Source organism: Pseudogymnoascus destructans, assembly GCF_001641265.1.
Source record: "Pseudogymnoascus destructans isolate 20631-21 unplaced genomic scaffold scaffold_3, whole genome shotgun sequence".
Classification (NCBI taxonomy): Eukaryota; Fungi; Ascomycota; class Leotiomycetes; order Thelebolales; family Thelebolaceae; genus Pseudogymnoascus; species Pseudogymnoascus destructans.
The window spans coordinates 1,471,371-1,490,706 of record NW_020167522.1 but is presented as its reverse complement, the minus strand read 5'-3'; the positions used below and the strand labels follow the sequence as shown (position 1 = coordinate 1,490,706).

Below are 19,336 nucleotides of genomic sequence, written 5' to 3'. Positions count from 1 at the left end.
TACGCAAGAAACTCTGTGTCTTCTATCATTTAGAAGTTAGCGTTACACTTCTAAATCAAGCGTAGTCTGCTCTAATATGTTGAGAATCTTATAAACTACCTTAATGTGAGCCTAGTCTGCTATGTCTAAGGTATCCTGCTTAAGGTCATCAGGAAAGCAGGACGAATTGTAGGCCGTAGAGCATAGCTGATCATGTGAGCCTATGAATTCTAACAAGTTGAGTTAGGAACATGAACGATAGCTCTAGAAGCTTCTACAACCCTCTATGATTCATTACACGTCATCGCTCCTTAGTTACCCACAAGATTGGTTAAGTTATGACATAATTTGTCTATAGGTACTCTGACCTTGGACCTCCTTTTCACTTCCTATAGGCTAGGAACCCAAGAGATGGTTCTATGGAATTCTCTTACGTTCACTACATGATTAGCAAGCTAGTTGTGGGTCGCACTTAATTTCTAATACATTTACCAAGCCTGGTTAGTCATGGAAAGTCATGGAAAATGAGAGAACTACACTCCTTTGGCATAAATAGGATTGCCCTTTCCTTAAGAAAGGGCAAGCAGACAATACAGTAAATCGACTAGCACATACTTCTACGTCTTTTCCAAGCTTCCAAGCATTGATCTTGTTATTCTCTGTTTTTGAAAAGTCAGTGAGGTGCTAACCTCTGACTTACCCCTGAGTTCTCAGACTCAACATTTGTTGCAACTTGTCTAAACCACTTCACCACATCATACACCTGATTGCTGCGTTGTGGAATAGTCTAAGCTACGACCCTTTGGCTCTGTTTTCTAAGACAGTGTGTTGTCTTAGTAAATTCATCCCTTCCTTGGGTGGCTAGATTCTCATATCTGGTGCACCCACCATTACATTGAACTGATAGTCTAGGTGGTCCATGCACTAGGAAAAAAATGAAAGAGTTTTTAAGGCGTCATTAGATGCGTCTATTTCAAGCCTATTTCAACCTAAACAACATTAGAAAAATGTCTGAGTATGCCTAATTGATGAGAAACAGCTCTGAAGCTTTCACACAAGCTGGTTCCGAATCAACTAGTGTATTAGCCAAGCAGCGCTCGCGAACATCATGGATTTAGCAGCATATGGATGGAGGTGCTCACACAGTTCTTAAAGTAGGTGCACTATCAGTCTAGACTATTTAGACTAGACTACTGACATGCCTGATTAGCAGTGAGCTTGTGGAGGCAACTCACTTATGAACTATGCTAGATGCTTAGGTATAGTGCTTCTAAATATTACTAGTTGAAGTCTTTGCAGTATAGGTGAGTATCTGTAGTTTGGTTGTAAGTAGGTTATCTTAACCATAAGTGGATTACTATCAAGTATCATATGTGAATATAATAGCTTTGTGAAAAGTATTGACATTGTCGGTGGTAGCATCAGTCCTAGAGGCTACAGCTGGAGCGGTGTAGCATCATTATGCTGTAGAATAGGGGTAGGCAGTGTTGGTAAGCTTGGTTTAATATGAGTATCATAGCTATTATAGACGCCTAGTCTGCCGCTATAATGGTAATGCCTGTGTAGATAGATGACCACGAGGAATAGGAAGTCTAATAAGCTCTGTTGGTATATTTTCCGGCCTAACTGTAAACTGAGCTGGTTTATGAACTGGCCGGCTAGTTCATGAACTAGCCAGCCAGTTCATAAACCAGCTCAGTTCACGGTTGGGCCGGAACATAGCTAATGACGACAATTCACTCATTCTGAGGATAGTTATCACTATTACAGCATCAAGACAGCAGCATCAAGACAGGTCTCATAAAGTTTGCAAAAATGGACCTTAGCTACTCTTGGCTACTCTTGGTATATATCCGATACTAGGGTAGGTATATACTCGAGGGTATACAGTACTAGACTACTGCTATTAACCGAATTCCAATTTGACACGTAAATCGCGTTGCGTAACCCACCCCTCTTTGTACAACAACCATAATTATGCCACCAACTCGGAGGGCTTTGGCTCTAATTAGTGGGAATCGACAGCCTAGTGACCAATTAAGCCCATACCAATGCAGGCAGATTATTAGGAGGCAGTTAGAGGGTGCAATACCTACTAAGATTGCACATGACCTAAACCTTAACCGAAGCACCATACAATGTACAATTGTAGTTGACCTAATACACACCAAAGGCAAGAACGTACCCTGTACACCACGGGGAAAGTTATACACAGAAGCAGAGCAATGCCTTATACTCTGCCACATACGCCTAAACCTAAAGGATACATACCAAGAAGTGAAGGATTCTTGTAATGTTGCTTGCTTAACATCAACTATAAAGAGGATACTACAAGAAGCAGGCATAGGCAATTGGCATGTAAAGCATCGCCCTTTCCTACTGCTAATACATGCAGCTAATCAGCTTGCATGGTGTTTAGCACGGAGGAATTAGAAAGTAGAAGATTAGGGTTAAGTTGTGTAGAGTGATGAGTGCTCTGTTAAGCAGGGGCGGGGTAACAGGAGCTAGTGGTGTTTCCGCACACCTGCTTAGAAGTGGTAGCTGAGATGATCCAAACCTACAGTACAAAGAAGAACATGAAGATTATGGTTTAGGGGGCCTTTTACGCAGAAGGCTAGAGCAATTTATACCTCATAGACTATGACTTTGAGTCAAAGAAGTTTGGATATACTACAAACTCATACCTTGAGGTTCTAGAAGCAGAACTCGTCCCTATTTTTGAGTCTCTTGACTCTAGCTACACATTTATTCAAGATAATGCTCCTATCTATACTGCAGGTAAGGTTACAGACTTTCTTGAGGAGCATCTGATTACTACACTCTATATGTGGCCGCCCTACTCACCCGACCTCAACCTAATTAAGCACATTTGGTAGCACTTGAAAACCTAGGTGTGTGAGATGTTCCCTGAAATTGCAAAGGTTAAATCAAACTCAGAACATGCAAGACAGCGTCTAGAATCATGTTTGCAAGCAGCATGGGACACATTAGACAAGTCATTGTTTGATAAATTGTATGAGAGTATGCCGAGTAGAATTGAGGCATGCATTCAAGCAGATGGGTGGCATACAAAATACTAGAATACTCATTATTATACTATATACTATAGGGGCTTATTTTGTAGAGCTTTCAATTCTAATTACAGTGGATCACTTTTTACATCTATCACTCTAATACTGCATATGTTATGAGCAAATCAATTATCTACGTTCAGTGGCTTTGCGGGTGGTTTTGCGATTTGGTAAATAGCAGTGGTTGGTGACTGTACCTGGATACGATGGCGGGTATATTAGTATCCGTGCTGAACACTATAAAATAAATATGGAGATTAAACCTCAGATGTGTGGCAGAGACTGCACTACTGATCTTACAAAGTTTAATGGTCGCTTTTTTATAAATTCAACTATAAATGGTAATAGTCTTGGTTGGTGGGCGAGCTAAAATAAGTAGACGAAGGCATCGACAACGAGGCATGGCTTTCACACTCGCTTTCAGGGGCTTCTGGCTCCCGAATTGGCTCCTCAAACTTAGGAGGAATTGGGAGGCCTTCCTTACGGAATTGGGCCAGATTCCAGCTTTCCGGAAAGCTGAAGTAATATTAGACTCCTTAAAAGTCTGGTCCCAAATTTTGGTAAGATCTCTCATAAACGAGGGTAGGTCGTACGTAACGTCCATGTTCCGTATGGCATAAAGTACAGCCTCTTGGTGCCAGTGCTTATATGGCTGGAATATCCCACGTCTAATGGCTGTAAGACGTGTGTAAGATGGCTAGGAAAGCCGAATAAGATAATGTTCAATTCGTCTGCTGCAATGATGAAATCATCGCTCGTATGGCTTATATGAGAATCAAGGAGTAGAACCTTGGGATTCCCACTCCCATCATCGTACTGAGCAGTATGCTCAGCAAAATGCTGTAGCCACTGTAAGGCAAGCTCACTGTTCACATAGCCAGTTTCGGAGAGTAGTATCAGCTCACTACTCTTGAGGTTCTCAGGTTACCACAAATCCATATGAACTTTGCCCGGAATGATAAGTACAGGTGGAATCACTTTTCCAGCTGCAGATACTGTCTCTATTACTGTAATAAACGTACGATTCTCAGGGCTTGGAGTATATAGCTCCTTTGTTGCTCGTGGTACTAACGTGGTTTATCAGTACGTCAGACATATCAGTACCTCAGACACTTTTCTCGAATTTCCTACCCTCTAACTTAACACATTTTTTCCACCTTTTACTATGTCAGTGATTACCCAAGAAGCAAAAATAATTCTAGCTATCGAGGCTATCCAAACATCAAAAAATCTAAGTCGTCGGAAGGCTGCTAAGCTCTATGAAGTACCTCATTCTACACTCTGCGACAGAATGAATGGCTGGACTACTGTCTACGAATGCTGGCCTGCAATGACGAAATTAACTATACTAGAAGAAGAGGTGGTTATTTGGAATATACTTGATATGAATTCAAGAGGATTTGCACCCCGGCTTGCTGGTGTAGAAGATATGGCAAATTTTATACTCGAATCGCGTGGAGGGAGGTGCGTCGGGAAGCTCTGGGCCCACCGATTTGTACAACGACGTCCAGAAATAAAGACGCATTTTAATTGCGTTTACGACTTCCAAAGGGCCTTGTGCGAAGATCCTGAACTAATTGGCGCGTGGTTTAGACTAGTGGAAAATATGAGGGCAAATAGGTCGGAACTTAGGTGTAAGGACACAGGGCACCCAGCTCACAGTAATAGCATATGAGAGTGCCAGTCGGAGGCTAAACGGATGCTATCCTATAGGTCTACTACGAAGGATACAAAAAAGATGAAGGGGGAACCCCATTGAGTCTGTTTCCTTAAGTACCCGAAACGGGCCCAACTCGGTTATCCCAACCCTAGCCCTGAACTTTCCACCGCAACAGGTCTGCATCGACCCTGAACCCTACACCCTTACCGTCCCCCACTATAGTGTAACTCGCTATGTGCTTCTCTACTGGTTCGAAACCACACCGAGTCAGATTTCATGCTTGTAGTGACCGTAACAGCTCTGAGGCAGGTTCTTCGAGTATCTAGGTAAGGAGGCATCCTTACATTAGGATGGAACTGTGAAGACTGTTGAAACTCATACAGTTCCTACAGTTTCTACAGTTCCTTAGGATGGAACTGTTAGAACCTGTACAGTTCCTTACAGTTCCCTTTGGCACGATGCCACTAGATAAGTAGATAGTATTTCCTTAGATAGGAGCTTCGTGCTCAACTCAATATAGTATTCTTTACAAGACTGTAACGTGTTACTTGGAAAGCCTTTGTGTCTAATCCCCTGCCTCCTCTGGTAAGTCAACCTTACGCAAGAAACCTCTGTGTCTTCTATCGTTTAGAAGTCAGTGTTTAAAGTATGGTCCTAGACCTTTAAAAATTGTTTGCTTATAGTTATTATTACAGAGACAGAGGGAAAGGATGGTGTATGTTTAAGTATAGATGAACTTAGGGTTTCAAATTGTTCAGTGTCAAATTGCTCACTATCATGCTATAACAGCGCATTAGATAGTTGTGAATTCATTGTAGTAATATAATGTCCTCTATAAGCGAGTGTCACATACAAATGTGTGTTGCACGCAATTGACAGATCGTAACAAACTTTCTAACAACAACTACTATAGACTAGAAAATCAATTAAATTAAGCATACACCTAACGTACATTTATAGCGAAAGCGCCAAACAAGCGAAAGCGCCAAAATGATGCGGTGACCAAACCCCCCAACTAAATGTTAAATTCCTCAACAACAAAACATGCCCCATAAAAACGATGAAAGCCAATTAGTGCTAGCTATCCAGGCTATGCAAAGCGACCCAAAGTTACGCCTTCGAGTTGCTGCTAGGATCTATTCTGTGGACCACCGCAAGCTAGGTCATCGTCTAGAAGGTGTACCTTCACGACGCGATATCCAAGCCAACTCACAGAAATTAACTAACCTAGAGGAGTCCGTCCTTGTTCAGTATATACTCGACCTAGCTGCCAAAGGGTTTCCTCCTCGGCTGTCTGTTGTTGAAGATATGGCAAGTCGACTACTTGCAACACGCGACGCGTCACGCGTTGGGTCGCGTTGGGCTTCAAACTTTGTTAAGCGGCGTGTAGAGCTCCAGACACGCTTTCAGCGCAAATACGACTACCAGAGGGCTAAGTGCGAAGATCCAGAAGTTATTAATGGCTGGTTTGAGCTTGTGCGTAACACAATTGCGAAATATGGTATCGATGAAGCAGATATCTACAACTTTGATGAGACTGGGTTTATGATGGGCGTTATCTCAACTGCTATGGTTGTAACAAGCTCAGACGGGCGGGCAAAAGCAAAGAAGGTACAGCCTGGTAATCGGGAATGGGTTACAGTAATCCAAGGCGTTAGTTCTCAAGGTTGGGCAGTACCACCATTTATCATTGTTGCAGGCAAAAACCACCTTACATCTTGGTATGAGAATAGTGGATTTTCAAGCGATTGGGTGATTTCTGTTACTGAAAATGGCTGGACTACAAACGAGAGAGGCATGGATTGGATTCAGCACTTTGAGAAGCATACAAAGGCCCGGAGTGTTGGTGGTTATCGCTTGTTAGTCCTTGATGGTCATGAGAGCCACCACTCAGATGAGTTTGAGGAGTACTGCAAGGAACACAACATTATTACGCTTTGTATGCCTGCTCACTCTTCTCATCTACTCCAGCCACTTGATGTTGGCTGTTTCGGCCCGTTAAAGCAGGCCTATGGTCGGCAAATTGAAGATATGATGCAGGCTCATATTTCTCATATTACAAAGGATGACTTTTTCCTGCCTTCCACGCTGCATTTAACACTACAATGACGGAAAGTAACATTCGAGGCGGGTTCCGAGGGGCAGGGCTTCTTCCATTTGACCCTGAGAGAGTGATATCTACACTTGATCTTAAGTTAAGGACACCAACGCCTCCAAGCTCCCGCCCAGGTACTGCTCAACCTTGGGTTTCTCAGACACCAAACAACCCAATTGAAGCTATGTCACAGTCTACATTTATTAAAACTCAGATTTCACGCCATCAAAATAGCTCTCCAACCTCAATCTATGCAGCTGTTGACCAGTTTACAAAGGGTGCATCGCAAATAATGCATCAATTAGCACTGCTAAAGGCAGAGAACCAAAACCTACGACAGGCAAATGAAGTACTAAGCAAGCGCCGGAGAGCTAGGAAAACACGACTACAGCAAGGAGGATCACTTAGTCAACAAGGGGCGCAAGAGCTACAGGATGAGAGGGATGTTGTGCAGCAGGTAGAGCAGGAAATAAGGGCAAGCCGTGGTCGGAAGCCAAGGCAAGAAACCCGTGCCCGTCGCTGTGGCAAGTGTGGTGAGACTGGGCACAATGCACGCACGTGTCAGATTGTAATAGACACCTCTGAGGAAGAGGACTCCGAGTAGTTTCAATTGATTTCTAATGTTGTGGTAGATTTATCGCAATGTTTGTCGTGAGGGTAGATAATTTTGGCGCTTTCGCTTGTTTGGCGCTTTCGCTATACATGTACGTTATTCTATAGTATCTTCGTAATCCCCTTTGGCATGTGCGAGCATTATGCCTAGTCTTACTACAACTCTACAACGTCGTTGCTGTCTTTCAACCCCGCCACCCTGTTGTAGTTCTTAAGATATTTGCTCCTCTACAGCTAGGTGAGCAAGTACATCCTGCCCTTCTTGAATTGTAATGCACCCTCCTTCTTTTATACGTTTCTTTTTTGCTTTTTGCGCTAACTTGCAACTTCATTTGCTTGTTGTAAGGCCTAAACTTCCGCCTTAATTAGAACAGCAGAATGCACCATTGTTTGAGCACCTCTTAGCAACTGGTCTGGAGTTAGTGAGCTATTTTGATGGCATATAATGCGATCTTTAAGATGTGTAGTTTGACTTGCTAGCTCTATTAGATTGTGTGGTGTTTTAGGTTCCTATGAAGCATCCTTAAAGGTTGGTGGTGTTAAAGGCCGTAGTTGAATGTCAAGCTGTGACAACACAACATTAGGACAGAATGGAACTAGTCCTGTAGCTCGAAAGCTACTGTAGATGTTCTGCTTTGTGATTGCGTCTATGAAAGCCTGCTTAAAGGCAGGAAGAAACTCAACTTTCGTCACATGGTTTATATGAGTGTGGATTAAGCTCTCAACTTGCCGTCCATATGCCTTCTTAAGTGGTCCAAAGCAAGTAACATCAAGCAGTTGAAGTAGATTAGATGAGTGCAGAGGTATATAAAGTAATATTATACCATTCTTCTTACAGTATTGCTTAAACGGTAGAGAATAGTGACTCTCATAGCCATCTAGAATTAACAGGCGATGTGCACCAACTGTACAATGCTTTGTATGCTTATGAAAATGTTAGATCCATTGAAATCTAAGTTCATTTGTCGTCCATCCATTCTCACTTACTGCAAGAATCCAATCTTGCGGTATATCTTCATACCATGTTAAGAGATGGTTCTTCCTACTTATAATAATAAATGGTAGGATTGACCATCCTTGCGCATTAATCCCTTGAATTACTGTTGCCCACTCTCTGTTTCTAGGTTGAATTGCTTTAGGTTGATTCTGCCGTTTAGAGTTTGTAACAACCATTGCTGTTGTAATAATGCCCATTTGAAAACCTGTCTCATCAAAGTTGATACTGTTTAATACAATACACCTAATATTCACGACCTACATCGAGTGGCTGGAGTATGTGAGAAGAGTGAGCAGGCATACAAAGAGCAATAATGTTGTGTTCCTGCAATATTCTTCAAATGCATCAGAGTGGTGGTGTAAGGACGCAGGGCACCGTATCACGAGAAGTGGCATATGGGAGTGCGAGTCGGATATGAGTCGGTGCAATCCTATAGGTCTACTACGAAGGATACAAAAAAGATGAAGGTGTAACCCTGTATGACTGTTCCCTTAAAATACCCGAAACCGCTCCGACTCAGCTAGCTCCCTGTTTGCCTAAGGCTTCCTTACGTTATGTGCCTAAGGCTGTCAGTCGCGACTGACCCGTAACGGCCCCAAGTCTCGATGACGCCACGTGACGGCCGTAACTACCCCGAGTAAGGAGGCATCCTTACACTACCCCCCGCCTTGAGAAGGTGCTTTGTCCTCAAAGCACGCAAGCCGAGTAGCTGCCGCGACGAGCCCTTGTTTGGGTTGGTGGGTGAGGTGCGGGCGCCAAGACTAGAATGCCCTTTGTTTGTCCAGAAGGCTGATGGTAGGCGGCCGTATAGGCACTAGAAGTGGTCTGAATCCGTTTGCGCAAAGTCGCGTCCTTGTTGTGTACGCGGCGATTAGTGTTGCGAGGGTCCGTATTGGTATCGAATAGGGTCCGCGCGGTATGTGTCGACATAGAATTTCGATGTAAGGGGGAAATTTCGCGCTAACCCGATTCGGACGGCTTTGTTATAAGCCAGAATATGAATTCGAGCTTCGCCCACAACTTGTTGTTTTCTTCACAACAACGACGCTGACCCCCTCCCGAGACAGGTAAGTGGCCCTTCCGATGGTACAGCTGGATGCTAACAGGTTGTTTTTAGATACAAAAACACAACGAACGATTTGGTAGGTGACGGAACCGCGCTGGCGCGGTGGTGATAACTTGGGTTGGGCTGACGGGAAATCGCAGATTTCCAATTTGAAGATGCCGGTTCCCCCTCCTCCCGGCGCCCTCACTGTGGCTTTCCGCCAGCAGTGTATGCGCTGCGTGCGTGCCAAAGGGCGCAAGAAGGACGGAGATCCCGCCGTCTCGTGTGTGTGGAGCTTGGAAAGCTCCAAGTGTGAGCGCTGCGTGGCCCAACACGCAACGTGTGTTCCGGTGGGTTCTCGTTTGGTTTTCGGTTTTGTGGTTTGTCTGTCTGCCTCGTCGCTGACCTCTGGAGATAGATCTCCTGGTTTGCTGGCCCGGAGTACCAGAAGCTCCTGGCTGCCGAGGCAGCAAACCCTCCCGTCCCCGCCGCCATCAAGGCCGCTGCGGCGGAGATTGGGCGTGTGGTCACATTGGCCACCGCCAATATGCCGAAGTTCCGCTCCCCGGCCGAGCTTTCGGCCTATATGGAGAGTTGCGCCCTCCGCGCCGCCGTCGAGGACGGCCTGGAGGTAAGTTTTCCGTTTCCCTTGTGTGTTTTTGGTTCTCGCGCTGACGACCGTAGCGGGTCCGCCAGGCCGTGGCCGTCGTGGGCCAGAAATCGGCCCTGATCCTGGTGAACCAGGAGAAGGAGATCGCTGCCCTTGATGGGGTGGCTTCTGCGGTGGATGCGGTGGGGGAGTTGGTGGAGAGGATCCCCGACGTCCTCGCCGCGGCGGCGAAGGTGGGCAGTGGTGGGGGGAAGAAGAGGAAGAGGGGGGCGGAGGAGGTGGCGGAGGAGGGGGTGACCGTCGACCTTGGGTGATAGGCCCTGTGTCGGAGGGAACTCGGGCGTGGTCTTTCGCGTGGGGTCACTTCGACCCTTCGTCTCTCATGGTGGTAGCCGCTTGTTGCGACGCCGGTGAGACGTTTGGGAAGGGTGGCTTCCGCAAGGGCTACGGCTCTGAGGGTGCCCTGGCTTAGAGGGTGTTTAGTTTAGTGTCGTAGGTGGCAACGACGCTGTTTTCCTCTGCTTTGCCGTGCCTCTCGTGATCGTAGCTTGGTTTGCCTGTCTCCCATTCCGTGATCCAGCCGGGTAGGTCCTGCGGCGGTCCTGGCAGGTTTGGGTACTCCGCGTGGAACTCCCGGATTTTGTAGGGGGAGTTCTTAAAGTTTGAGGCGGGGTACCATTCCGGGTCCGGATCGTATCCGACCCAGGATACCTGGTATTGAAGTTGTTTTCGCCGGATCCTTACGGCGAGGATCTTTTCGACCTCCCACTCCTCTAGGCCGTCTACGACTTTGCTGCTTGGCTCAGGCGCTGCTTGACCGGGCAGCGGGTTATTCGGAGCCTTGATGAGTACGTCTGGAGAGAAGACATCGTGTATTTGGGAACCCTTCGGTAGGTCTAGTCGGAAGGCATGTCCGATTTGTTCCAGTACCGTATAGGGTCCGACCCATTGTTGCCCCAGCTTACGGCTAGGGCGGTGATTTTTCAGATTCTTGGTCGATAGGTAAACCTTGTCTCCTACGTCCCAGTCAATGGCTCGTCGGCGTCGATTCGCGTATTTAGACATATCCTCTTGTGCTTTGGCCATGTTCTCCTTTGCGTAAATCCATGCGGAGTGCATGCGGTTTGCTACTGCTTTGGCTTCCTTCTGGTTCATGACTTCCCTAGGGGTCGTGGCTTTCGGGGTTTCCCAGTCCCAACTGGTGCGCGGATCAGTTCCGTACTTGAGTCGGTAGGGGGTCATTCCGATCGAGGCATGGGGAAGGGTCATTTGCACCCGATCCATGATGGGAATGAGCTCGCTCCAGTTATCCTGGTAATGTGATACGAAGGGCCTCAGTCTCTGATCGATATACCGATTCATGATTTCCGTCTGCCCGTCGGTCTGCTTGTGATAGGCTGTCGACAGCTTAATCTTGACCCCTATGATTCGGCAGAACTCTCGCCAGAAAGCTGATATGAATTGGGGTCCGCGATCACTAATGATCGACTCCGGGGTGTGTCCGAATCGATATATCCATTCGATGAATAGCTGCGCCATTTGGCGGGCATCGGTGGTCTTATGACACGGTATGGACACCGAACCCTTACCGAGTCGGTCCATGAACACAAGGATGCTGTCGAATCCGTGTTTATCCTTTGGGAATTCCTTAAAGTCCATCGTTAGGTGTTGCATGGGGTATTCGGGTACCGGTAGGGGGTGTAAGAAGCCTTGCTGCTTCGTCACGCTAGTGTGAGAAAGTCGGCACGTCACGCAGTTGCGCACATATCGGAGGCAATCCGCTTCCATTCCGACCCAATGATACTTCGGGGCGAGTAACTGATAAGTTTTCCTGCCACTAGGGTGGGCTACTGATACTTGATCGTGTGCTTCCCGTATGAGTTTCGTACATAACTCGGTGTGCCGGTTTACGCACAGTCGACCTTTGTATAGCAAGAGTTGGTCCTTCATTGTAAACCCGTTAGGTAGGGGGTCTTTCGCGCGAGTGTCGGTGAACGACCTCCTATTATCCGCGCAGAGCACTTCTATCAGGTCAAAGGGGACCTGGGTGTTCGGGGCGTCCATCGCATTGATCGAGGCCACGTACGTTTGTGCTAATTCGGCACTGATTCGGGAGTGTAGTCGGACTGGGCCTAACAGCACCCTCGCACGGCTGTCGAGTTTGACCTTCTGTTGCGTAATCAGGTCTTGCTCTCTTCGGCTCAGTATATCTGCCTTCTGATTGTTCTTGCCAGCAGTATACGCAATAGAAAAATTGAAGTCGGAGAGTAGCTCCATCCACCGAACCTGCTTCGCCGTGAGAACCTTCGTTGACATGAAGTATTCCAGCGATCGGTGATCTGTATAGACGTCGATTCGGTGGCGTACCGATGCTAATTCTGGCCTCCATTTTGCGAACGCTTTGACGATGGCGAACAGTTCCTTGTCGTGGATCTCCCAATTGATCTCATGCCCAGATAGGATGTGACTGTAGAAGCTTACAGGATACCATCGCTTGTCGGGGTGTTCCTGAGAAAGGACACCGGCTACGACTCCATCAGAAGAGTCTGTTTCCAGCTTCGTAGGCAATTCGGGGTTGAAGTGGTGGAGCGCCTGCACGGCTAAAAGCTGTCGGCGCATTTCTTCAAAAGCGTTCTCACATTCGTCAGTCCACAGGAACGGTTCTGAGGGGCTGGTGATAGTGGTGAGAGGCTTGGCTATTTTCCCGAAATTTCTGATAAATTGGCGGTAGAAGCCGCAGAATCCAAGGTAAGACTTCACGCCTGTGACAGTTGTTGGCCGGATCCAATTCCGGAGGGGTTCGATCTTCTCGGGATCCGCTTCGACACCGGTAGTAGTCAGGATATAGCCTAAATACTTTGTCCGGGTTACGTTGAACTCGCATTTCTTAATGTCGGCTTGTAGTCCTGCTTCTCGAAGCCGTTGGAGGACCTTATGTACGTGGTCCATGTGTTCCGCGGGGTCCTCGGAGTAGATTAGGATGTCGTCTAGGTAGGCAGTACAGAAGTCGTCCAAGTATTGCATAAGAACGTCGTTCATATACCTCTGATAGGTTGCGGGGCCGTTCATTAGGCCAAACGGCAGCACTTTGCATTTGTAGGATCCATACCGAGTCCGGAAGGTCGTGTACTCCTCGGAGTCGGGGTCCATTCGTATACGATGGAAGGCTTGCCTAATGTCTAGCTTCGTGAAGATTTTTGCTTTCGACACCCGTCCTAGTAGTTCGTCGATACGCGGGATAGGGTAGGGGTCGTTACGGGTAAGTCCGTTCAACTTCCGGTAGTCGATACAAAATCTCAGTTTGCCATCTGCCTTCTTCACGAACAGTATAGGGGAGGCAAACGGGCTATTGCTATTGACTATAAAGCCCTTCTCGAGGTTCTCTAATAGGTATTGCTTAGTCGCCTTAAGCTCTTCGGTGCTTTGTCGGTATAGTGGCGAAAAGGCATTTGGTAAAGGGGCTTCTAGTTGTATCTTGTGATCGTATATGCGATGCGGGGGAAGCTGATCAGATTCCGACTTCGAGAAGGCATCGGAATAGTTGCGGTGCATATGCGGAAGCTTGTCCCGAATGAGGCGGAGCGTTTCCTCGTCCTCGGCCGCTTCCCTCTCTCGGATGATCTGGTCGATCTCGTAGATGCTTGTCGTAAAGAACTCGGAGTCGCTTCGCATCATCTCATAGTGGAAAGCGTTTGCGCCAATCTCGCAAATTTGGACCGGCGTGAAGCTGCGTACCAGGGTCTGGCGTCGGGAAAGAGAGAAGACTCCGCTCCTCCCATGATTCTTTCTCTCATATGCGGATGGTCCGTTTCTTGGAGGTTTCGCCTCCACTTGCCCTAAGGGTCTGTCTTTATAGGTTCACGGGCGAGGCTCGTGTCCTTGGGGTTTTGGGGTGCAGGTGGGTCGTTCCAGTGTCTCGCACCGAGCTCGGTGGGGTGATCATAATAGCGTCACGATGGGCCGTTATCACTTTCATTGGTATCGAGCGTCCGCCCTCACGTCGTCTGTCGTCATGGTCGATGGCATCGTCCCGCCGGTTCGCATCCGATTGATGGGCGGGGTGACATATAGACAGTTCACGCGAGTGGTAGGGCAAGGTGATCTCTTTGCTCCAGCTAGGAGTAGGCGGGTACTCCTTTGGCCATACTAGCCGGCTCTTTGCAGAGTCGAGTAGGATTCGGAAGCGGCTAAAAAGCTTCTTCCCAATTATCACATCTTGCGCTCCGAGATTTAGGAGCACAAAGGGGCAGTTATATATTCGGCGTCCTTCGACTGTCAAGTGTAACCGAATATACTCCGATACGTAGCTTTGGATATTTCGCTGAAATCCACGTATGGGTACAGAGTAGGGCAGTTTCCGTATAGGGCTCTGAAGCGCTTTCGACAACCGTTGCGCGAAAGGCTTATTAATGACGAGGTAGCCATTTGCTCCTGTGTCTGCGAGTGACTTCGTTTGCACCCCGAGTCCGTTCATACTCAGGGTTGTATCAACGAGAAATTGGGAGCCTCCCAAGAGCTCTCGTAAATCCAGTCCTTGCAGATCACATTTGCGTAGACCTAGGAAGGAGCCTTTCCCTAGGCCTCGTCGTTATCCTCCAGGGACGCATCCGACTGGTGGGCGACTGCTTCCTCCCAATTATCTTCGTCCTCAGGGGCTTCGCGGTCAATCTCCTTGACGGTGGGGTTGAGCGGGCATTTGTCTTGGAAATGGCCCGGCTTGCCGCACTTGAAACAGTTTCCGGACGTAGCCGGCACGGCGGTCCGCACGCGGCCTGTAATGTCCGGCTTGGGGGCGGTGGCTGTGAAAGGAGTCCTCTGGAAGGAAACCAGAGGGCTTCTTGTCTGCCTCGGTGGCTGGGCCTTTCCGGGGTCCACGGGCGTGAACCTGGATGAGCTCAGGCGGGCGGGTCCTCGGGAGCTCGACTCGCCGCTCTTGGACGGGAAGCTCAACTCGTTGTTCCGGCGCCGCTCCTGATCGAAGGCGGTGAGTTCTCGGACCATGGTGTGGTAGTCTCCCTTCCATTGACTTTTGATAACCGCCACGCGGCTACGGAATTGAGGGGTCAACTTGTTCCACATGTACCGAAACCATTCTGACTCGGTGACCTGTCCTGTAATAGCTGCACTTTGGAAGCGAGCTTTGAACTCTGAGAAAGTCTCGTTTGTATGTCCTTTCTCTCCCATTTGGAGGTCGTCGAAGAGGTTCCGGGCCTGTTCCGTTTCGTTGCCAGTGAGGTAATATGAACCCAACAGGTCCATCATCTCGTCGGCACTCCGAAACCCGTGTGTCGCGGATAGGTATTGGGGTTCGAGGTATTTCTTTGCCAGGCCAGTCGTAGTCCCCCATATCAACGCTCTTCTCGAGACGTCGGTAGGGTAGTGATCCTCATTGACTACGAGGCGGTCCCGAATGGACGCGCTCCATTGCATAAAGGTATGTTCTATCCCATCGCTGAGCGGCGTAATCTTCTCAGAGATGGTGGATTTCTTGTAGCAATTCGGAGGGTCTTCGGAATACATCCTCGGAATCGATGGAGAACGAGTGTTTCGAAGAGGCGGCAACTGAACTGTCTCGGGGGTGTTTCGCATAGGGGAAGTTCGTCGCTTCTCAACTTCGACGGTGTCCACCGGTGGCGTGGACGGGATCCTGGTCTGGGTTGCCGCTAGGTTGGCTATCATTTCCTTGATCTCCTGCATCTGGATCTCGAGGTTTGCCATTCGATCCGGTATGTCTTCGGTGGGTGCAGCAGTCCCAGCTGCAGCAGTGGTTTGTCTCGTTGACATTCGTGACGGTTGACAATCATTGTCTTGGGGAATGTTTGAGGTCATTTTCCTCATGTTGGTTCGGGGGTGTATCGGTGTCGATACGAAAGAGTTTGACTTCCGGTAGCTCGTAGCTATCAACACTCTTGTTCACAATTACCTCTGTGCTTGAGGGGGTTCTTAAGGATCTCGTATCCTATTCGGCGCCAACGCGTCGACGACTTTACCAGCTTGCTCTGCAGGATCAAACCCTGATCCACTGGTCGTCCGTGAGTTCTCTGGGGTCACGGCTATTTGAAGTCGTCAGGTCTCAGCTCCGTCGCAGTTTCCGAGTCGCGGTCGGTGGTGTAACGGTAGTTCTCCTGAGTCGTTCCAGTGTGGGATATTCTTTGAGTACGGCCGTCCCCGGCAGGCGTGATCTTTTTTGTATAATGTAAGGACGCAGGGCACCGTATCACGAGAAGTGGCATATGGGAGTGCGAGTCGGATATGAGTCGGTGCAATCCTATAGGTCTACTACGAAGGATACAAAAAAGATGAAGGTGTAACCCTGTATGACTGTTCCCTTAAAATACCCGAAACCGCTCCGACTCAGCTAGCTCCCTGTTTGCCTAAGGCTTCCTTACGTTATGTGCCTAAGGCTGTCAGTCGCGACTGACCCGTAACGGCCCCGAGTCTCGATGACGCCACGTGACGGCCGTAACTACCCCGAGTAAGGAGGCATCCTTACAGGTGGCTTCCATGACCGTCAACAATTAACAGCTGGTACACTGACAATGTCCTTTCCAGTAACGGCTTCACCGCTCTAGGGATCTCACAGATTAAGATTTACTCCGACTATGCGAAGGAGATGCCGATTTGTGGTAGTTGGATCATTCCGCCGCCTAGATTTGCGATTCAGAACGATGACCATGAGCAGCAGAATCCAGTAAATAACAGCCTTACTCTATAAAATGTGTTTTTTGAAAGCCAATACCATCCGCAAGGTTCCTCATCCCCCGACATGCAAAGCTTCAGCTCCGTCCTCATCAAGGACAAGGACGTAGCCAAGCATCGCGGTTTCGAAGTCAATCTCTTCAGCCGCACTGACATCGCTTTCACAGAATCTAATAAAATCTTACCCTATGGTTAAATCCCACTATACGTCCTGTAAAAGCCGTGAAACAGCTGCCTCTATCTCTATCTTAACTGTCCTTCTCCTTATTTTCCTCTTCTTACTCTAGAGAGCAAAGGGCAGCAACTACTTAACCTTACAGTTTCTAAGGTTGATGGAAAGCGGCGTGCTGTAGATCGGCAGATACATTTGCCTAAACTAAGCACACTAAACTAGACTAGGACACAACTAAACCTAAAGTGGGAGCGCTAAACCTAGACGAGCTTGTATGCTAAAAAACCGCGCCCTGCTTGCCGTCGCATAGTATACTTAAAGTACTATATATACTAACTTATATATTAATCGTAAACTATATTAATCGTAAACTATATTTATTGTCTCACTTCACTCACCTGGATTATTTTGCCGTTCCTATAGTATAGAGTTGTAAGAGTCTCTTGCTATCAAGTTCTAACTAGCGTCATTCTACTAGTATCGCCCCACATAATTTATAAATGCCCACCGAACACTCCTCGGTCTTTCACAAGCAATTCCGTGGCAATGAGGTTGCGCATTTTCCCCATGGGGTCAACAACTACCCTAACAAATTCTACTAGGCGGCGCGGCTTAGAGCGTATTTCATCCCTCTCCCCCTCGGTCTTTCACAAGCAATTTTACCTGGATTATTTCGCCGTTCCCATAGTATAGAGTTGTAAGAGTCCCTTATTATCAAGTTCTCACTAGCCATAATTTATAAATGTAGTGTAGACCCTACCGAACACTCCTCGGTCTTTCACAAGCAATTCCGTGGCAATGAGGTTGCGCATTTTCCCCATGGGGTCAACAACTACCCCAACAAATTCTACTAGCTGGGCGGCGCGGCTCAGAGCATATTTCATCCCTCTCCCCCTCGTTCTTCAGCCATAATATTCAATTGTTTGCTATAGCTATAGCCAGATAAAGACCGTGACCATGGCCTCGAAATCCGCCTACACCCGCTATCCAGGCAAAATCGTTGCTACGGTGAGGGCAATCGGCGTCGGCGTGGTCCAATTACCATTCTGGATGCTCTATTTCCTCTCCGCTTCCCGCCGCCCAAATCCTAAATGGACCTATCAACAGGCGCTGGGCGTCTTCCTCGTGAAGTCGTTCCTCACATGGATGGCCGTTATTGAGCTGAAGACCCCCTTGAGCCTTAAGCCGGGTTCAGAAGGCGACCGGTTTGTGGTGATGAAGCCTGGACCATCGGACAAGTACATCGGAGTGGTTGATCTGGATGCCGAAGTCAAACCCGAGACTATCGGAGGGACCTGGTACCCCGCCCGCCCAATTTCGGGCACTGCTGTCGGCAAGGTTGTTCTTCATTTCCACGGCGGCGCATATGCGATTGGGAATGGACGGGACAATGACGCTGGATTTGCTGCGAAGACGCTCCTTGCCAACACTGCCGCAACCCATATATTTGCCCCGCAATATCGGCTCTCGTCGAACCCAGGGTGCCATTTCCCTGCTCCCTTGCAGGATGCCATTACGTCTTATCTATATCTCACAGACGGGCTCGGCATTCCAGCCGAGAAAATCACAGTCTCGGGTGATAGCGCTGGAGGCCATCTAACGATGGCGCTCTTACGCTACCTTGCCGACAACCCGGATGCGAAACTGGCGTCTCCGGCGTGCGCATGGCTCTGGTCACCTTGGGCGGACCCTGAGGGGGCCTTGGACCCACTGGTGATGAGGACGCATCGCAATGCGCTGACTGACTACCTCGATGAGCGGGTTGGTTTGTGGGGTGCGAATTCTCTGATGCCGAGCGAGGCAAGTGGGATTACGCTGGCGCACCCCAATATTAAATTTCTGGGGAATCCATTTGCCACACCGACGCCGCTACTGTTCCTAACTGGGGCCAGTGAAATTTTATACGATCATAACGTGCAGCTGTATGAAGAATTCAAGGCCGTGGAAGGAAACAAGGTGGGCCTGGATGTTACTGCGGAAGGGGTACACGATATCATTTTGGCAGGACATTGGGTGAGGTTCACAAAGGAGGCTGCACAAGCTGCAAGGGTTGCAGGGGAATTCTGGGATGCCAATGAATAGTTCAGACACCTCACGTGTAACATTTAAAGATGATCCTAGCACTTAGTAGATTTATATATGGCCTTCATGAATATCCAGCATTGATAGGAACTTAATTCATTGATCAGTTTGGGGCTGCTAGTTACAGATCCGTCCTCTCGAGTTGAGCACGAAGCTCCTATCTAAGGAAATACTATCTACTTATATAGTGGCGTCGTGCCAAAGGGATATCCGTGGATAACATGGATAACATAATATCCCTGATATCCAATGTTATCCATCACCTGATATTCTGTGGATCCCTGTGGATAACATAACATAATATGTTGTAATAT

The 19,336-nt window shown here is 48.0% G+C and overlaps 1 protein-coding gene across 1 annotated transcript; it reads left to right on the top strand.

The window, feature by feature from the left end:
• Window positions 1-17,897: 17,897 nt before the first annotated feature.
• Window positions 17,898-19,022, top strand: VC83_01716 (uncharacterized protein; the record flags this gene model as incomplete). The annotated part of the gene is made up of 1 exon (XM_024465390.1): window positions 17,898-19,022. The coding sequence occupies one exon, from the start codon at window positions 17,898-17,900 to the stop codon at window positions 19,020-19,022; it is 1,125 nt and encodes a 374-aa protein (XP_024326995.1).
• Between the last annotated feature and the right edge of the window lie 314 nt (window positions 19,023-19,336).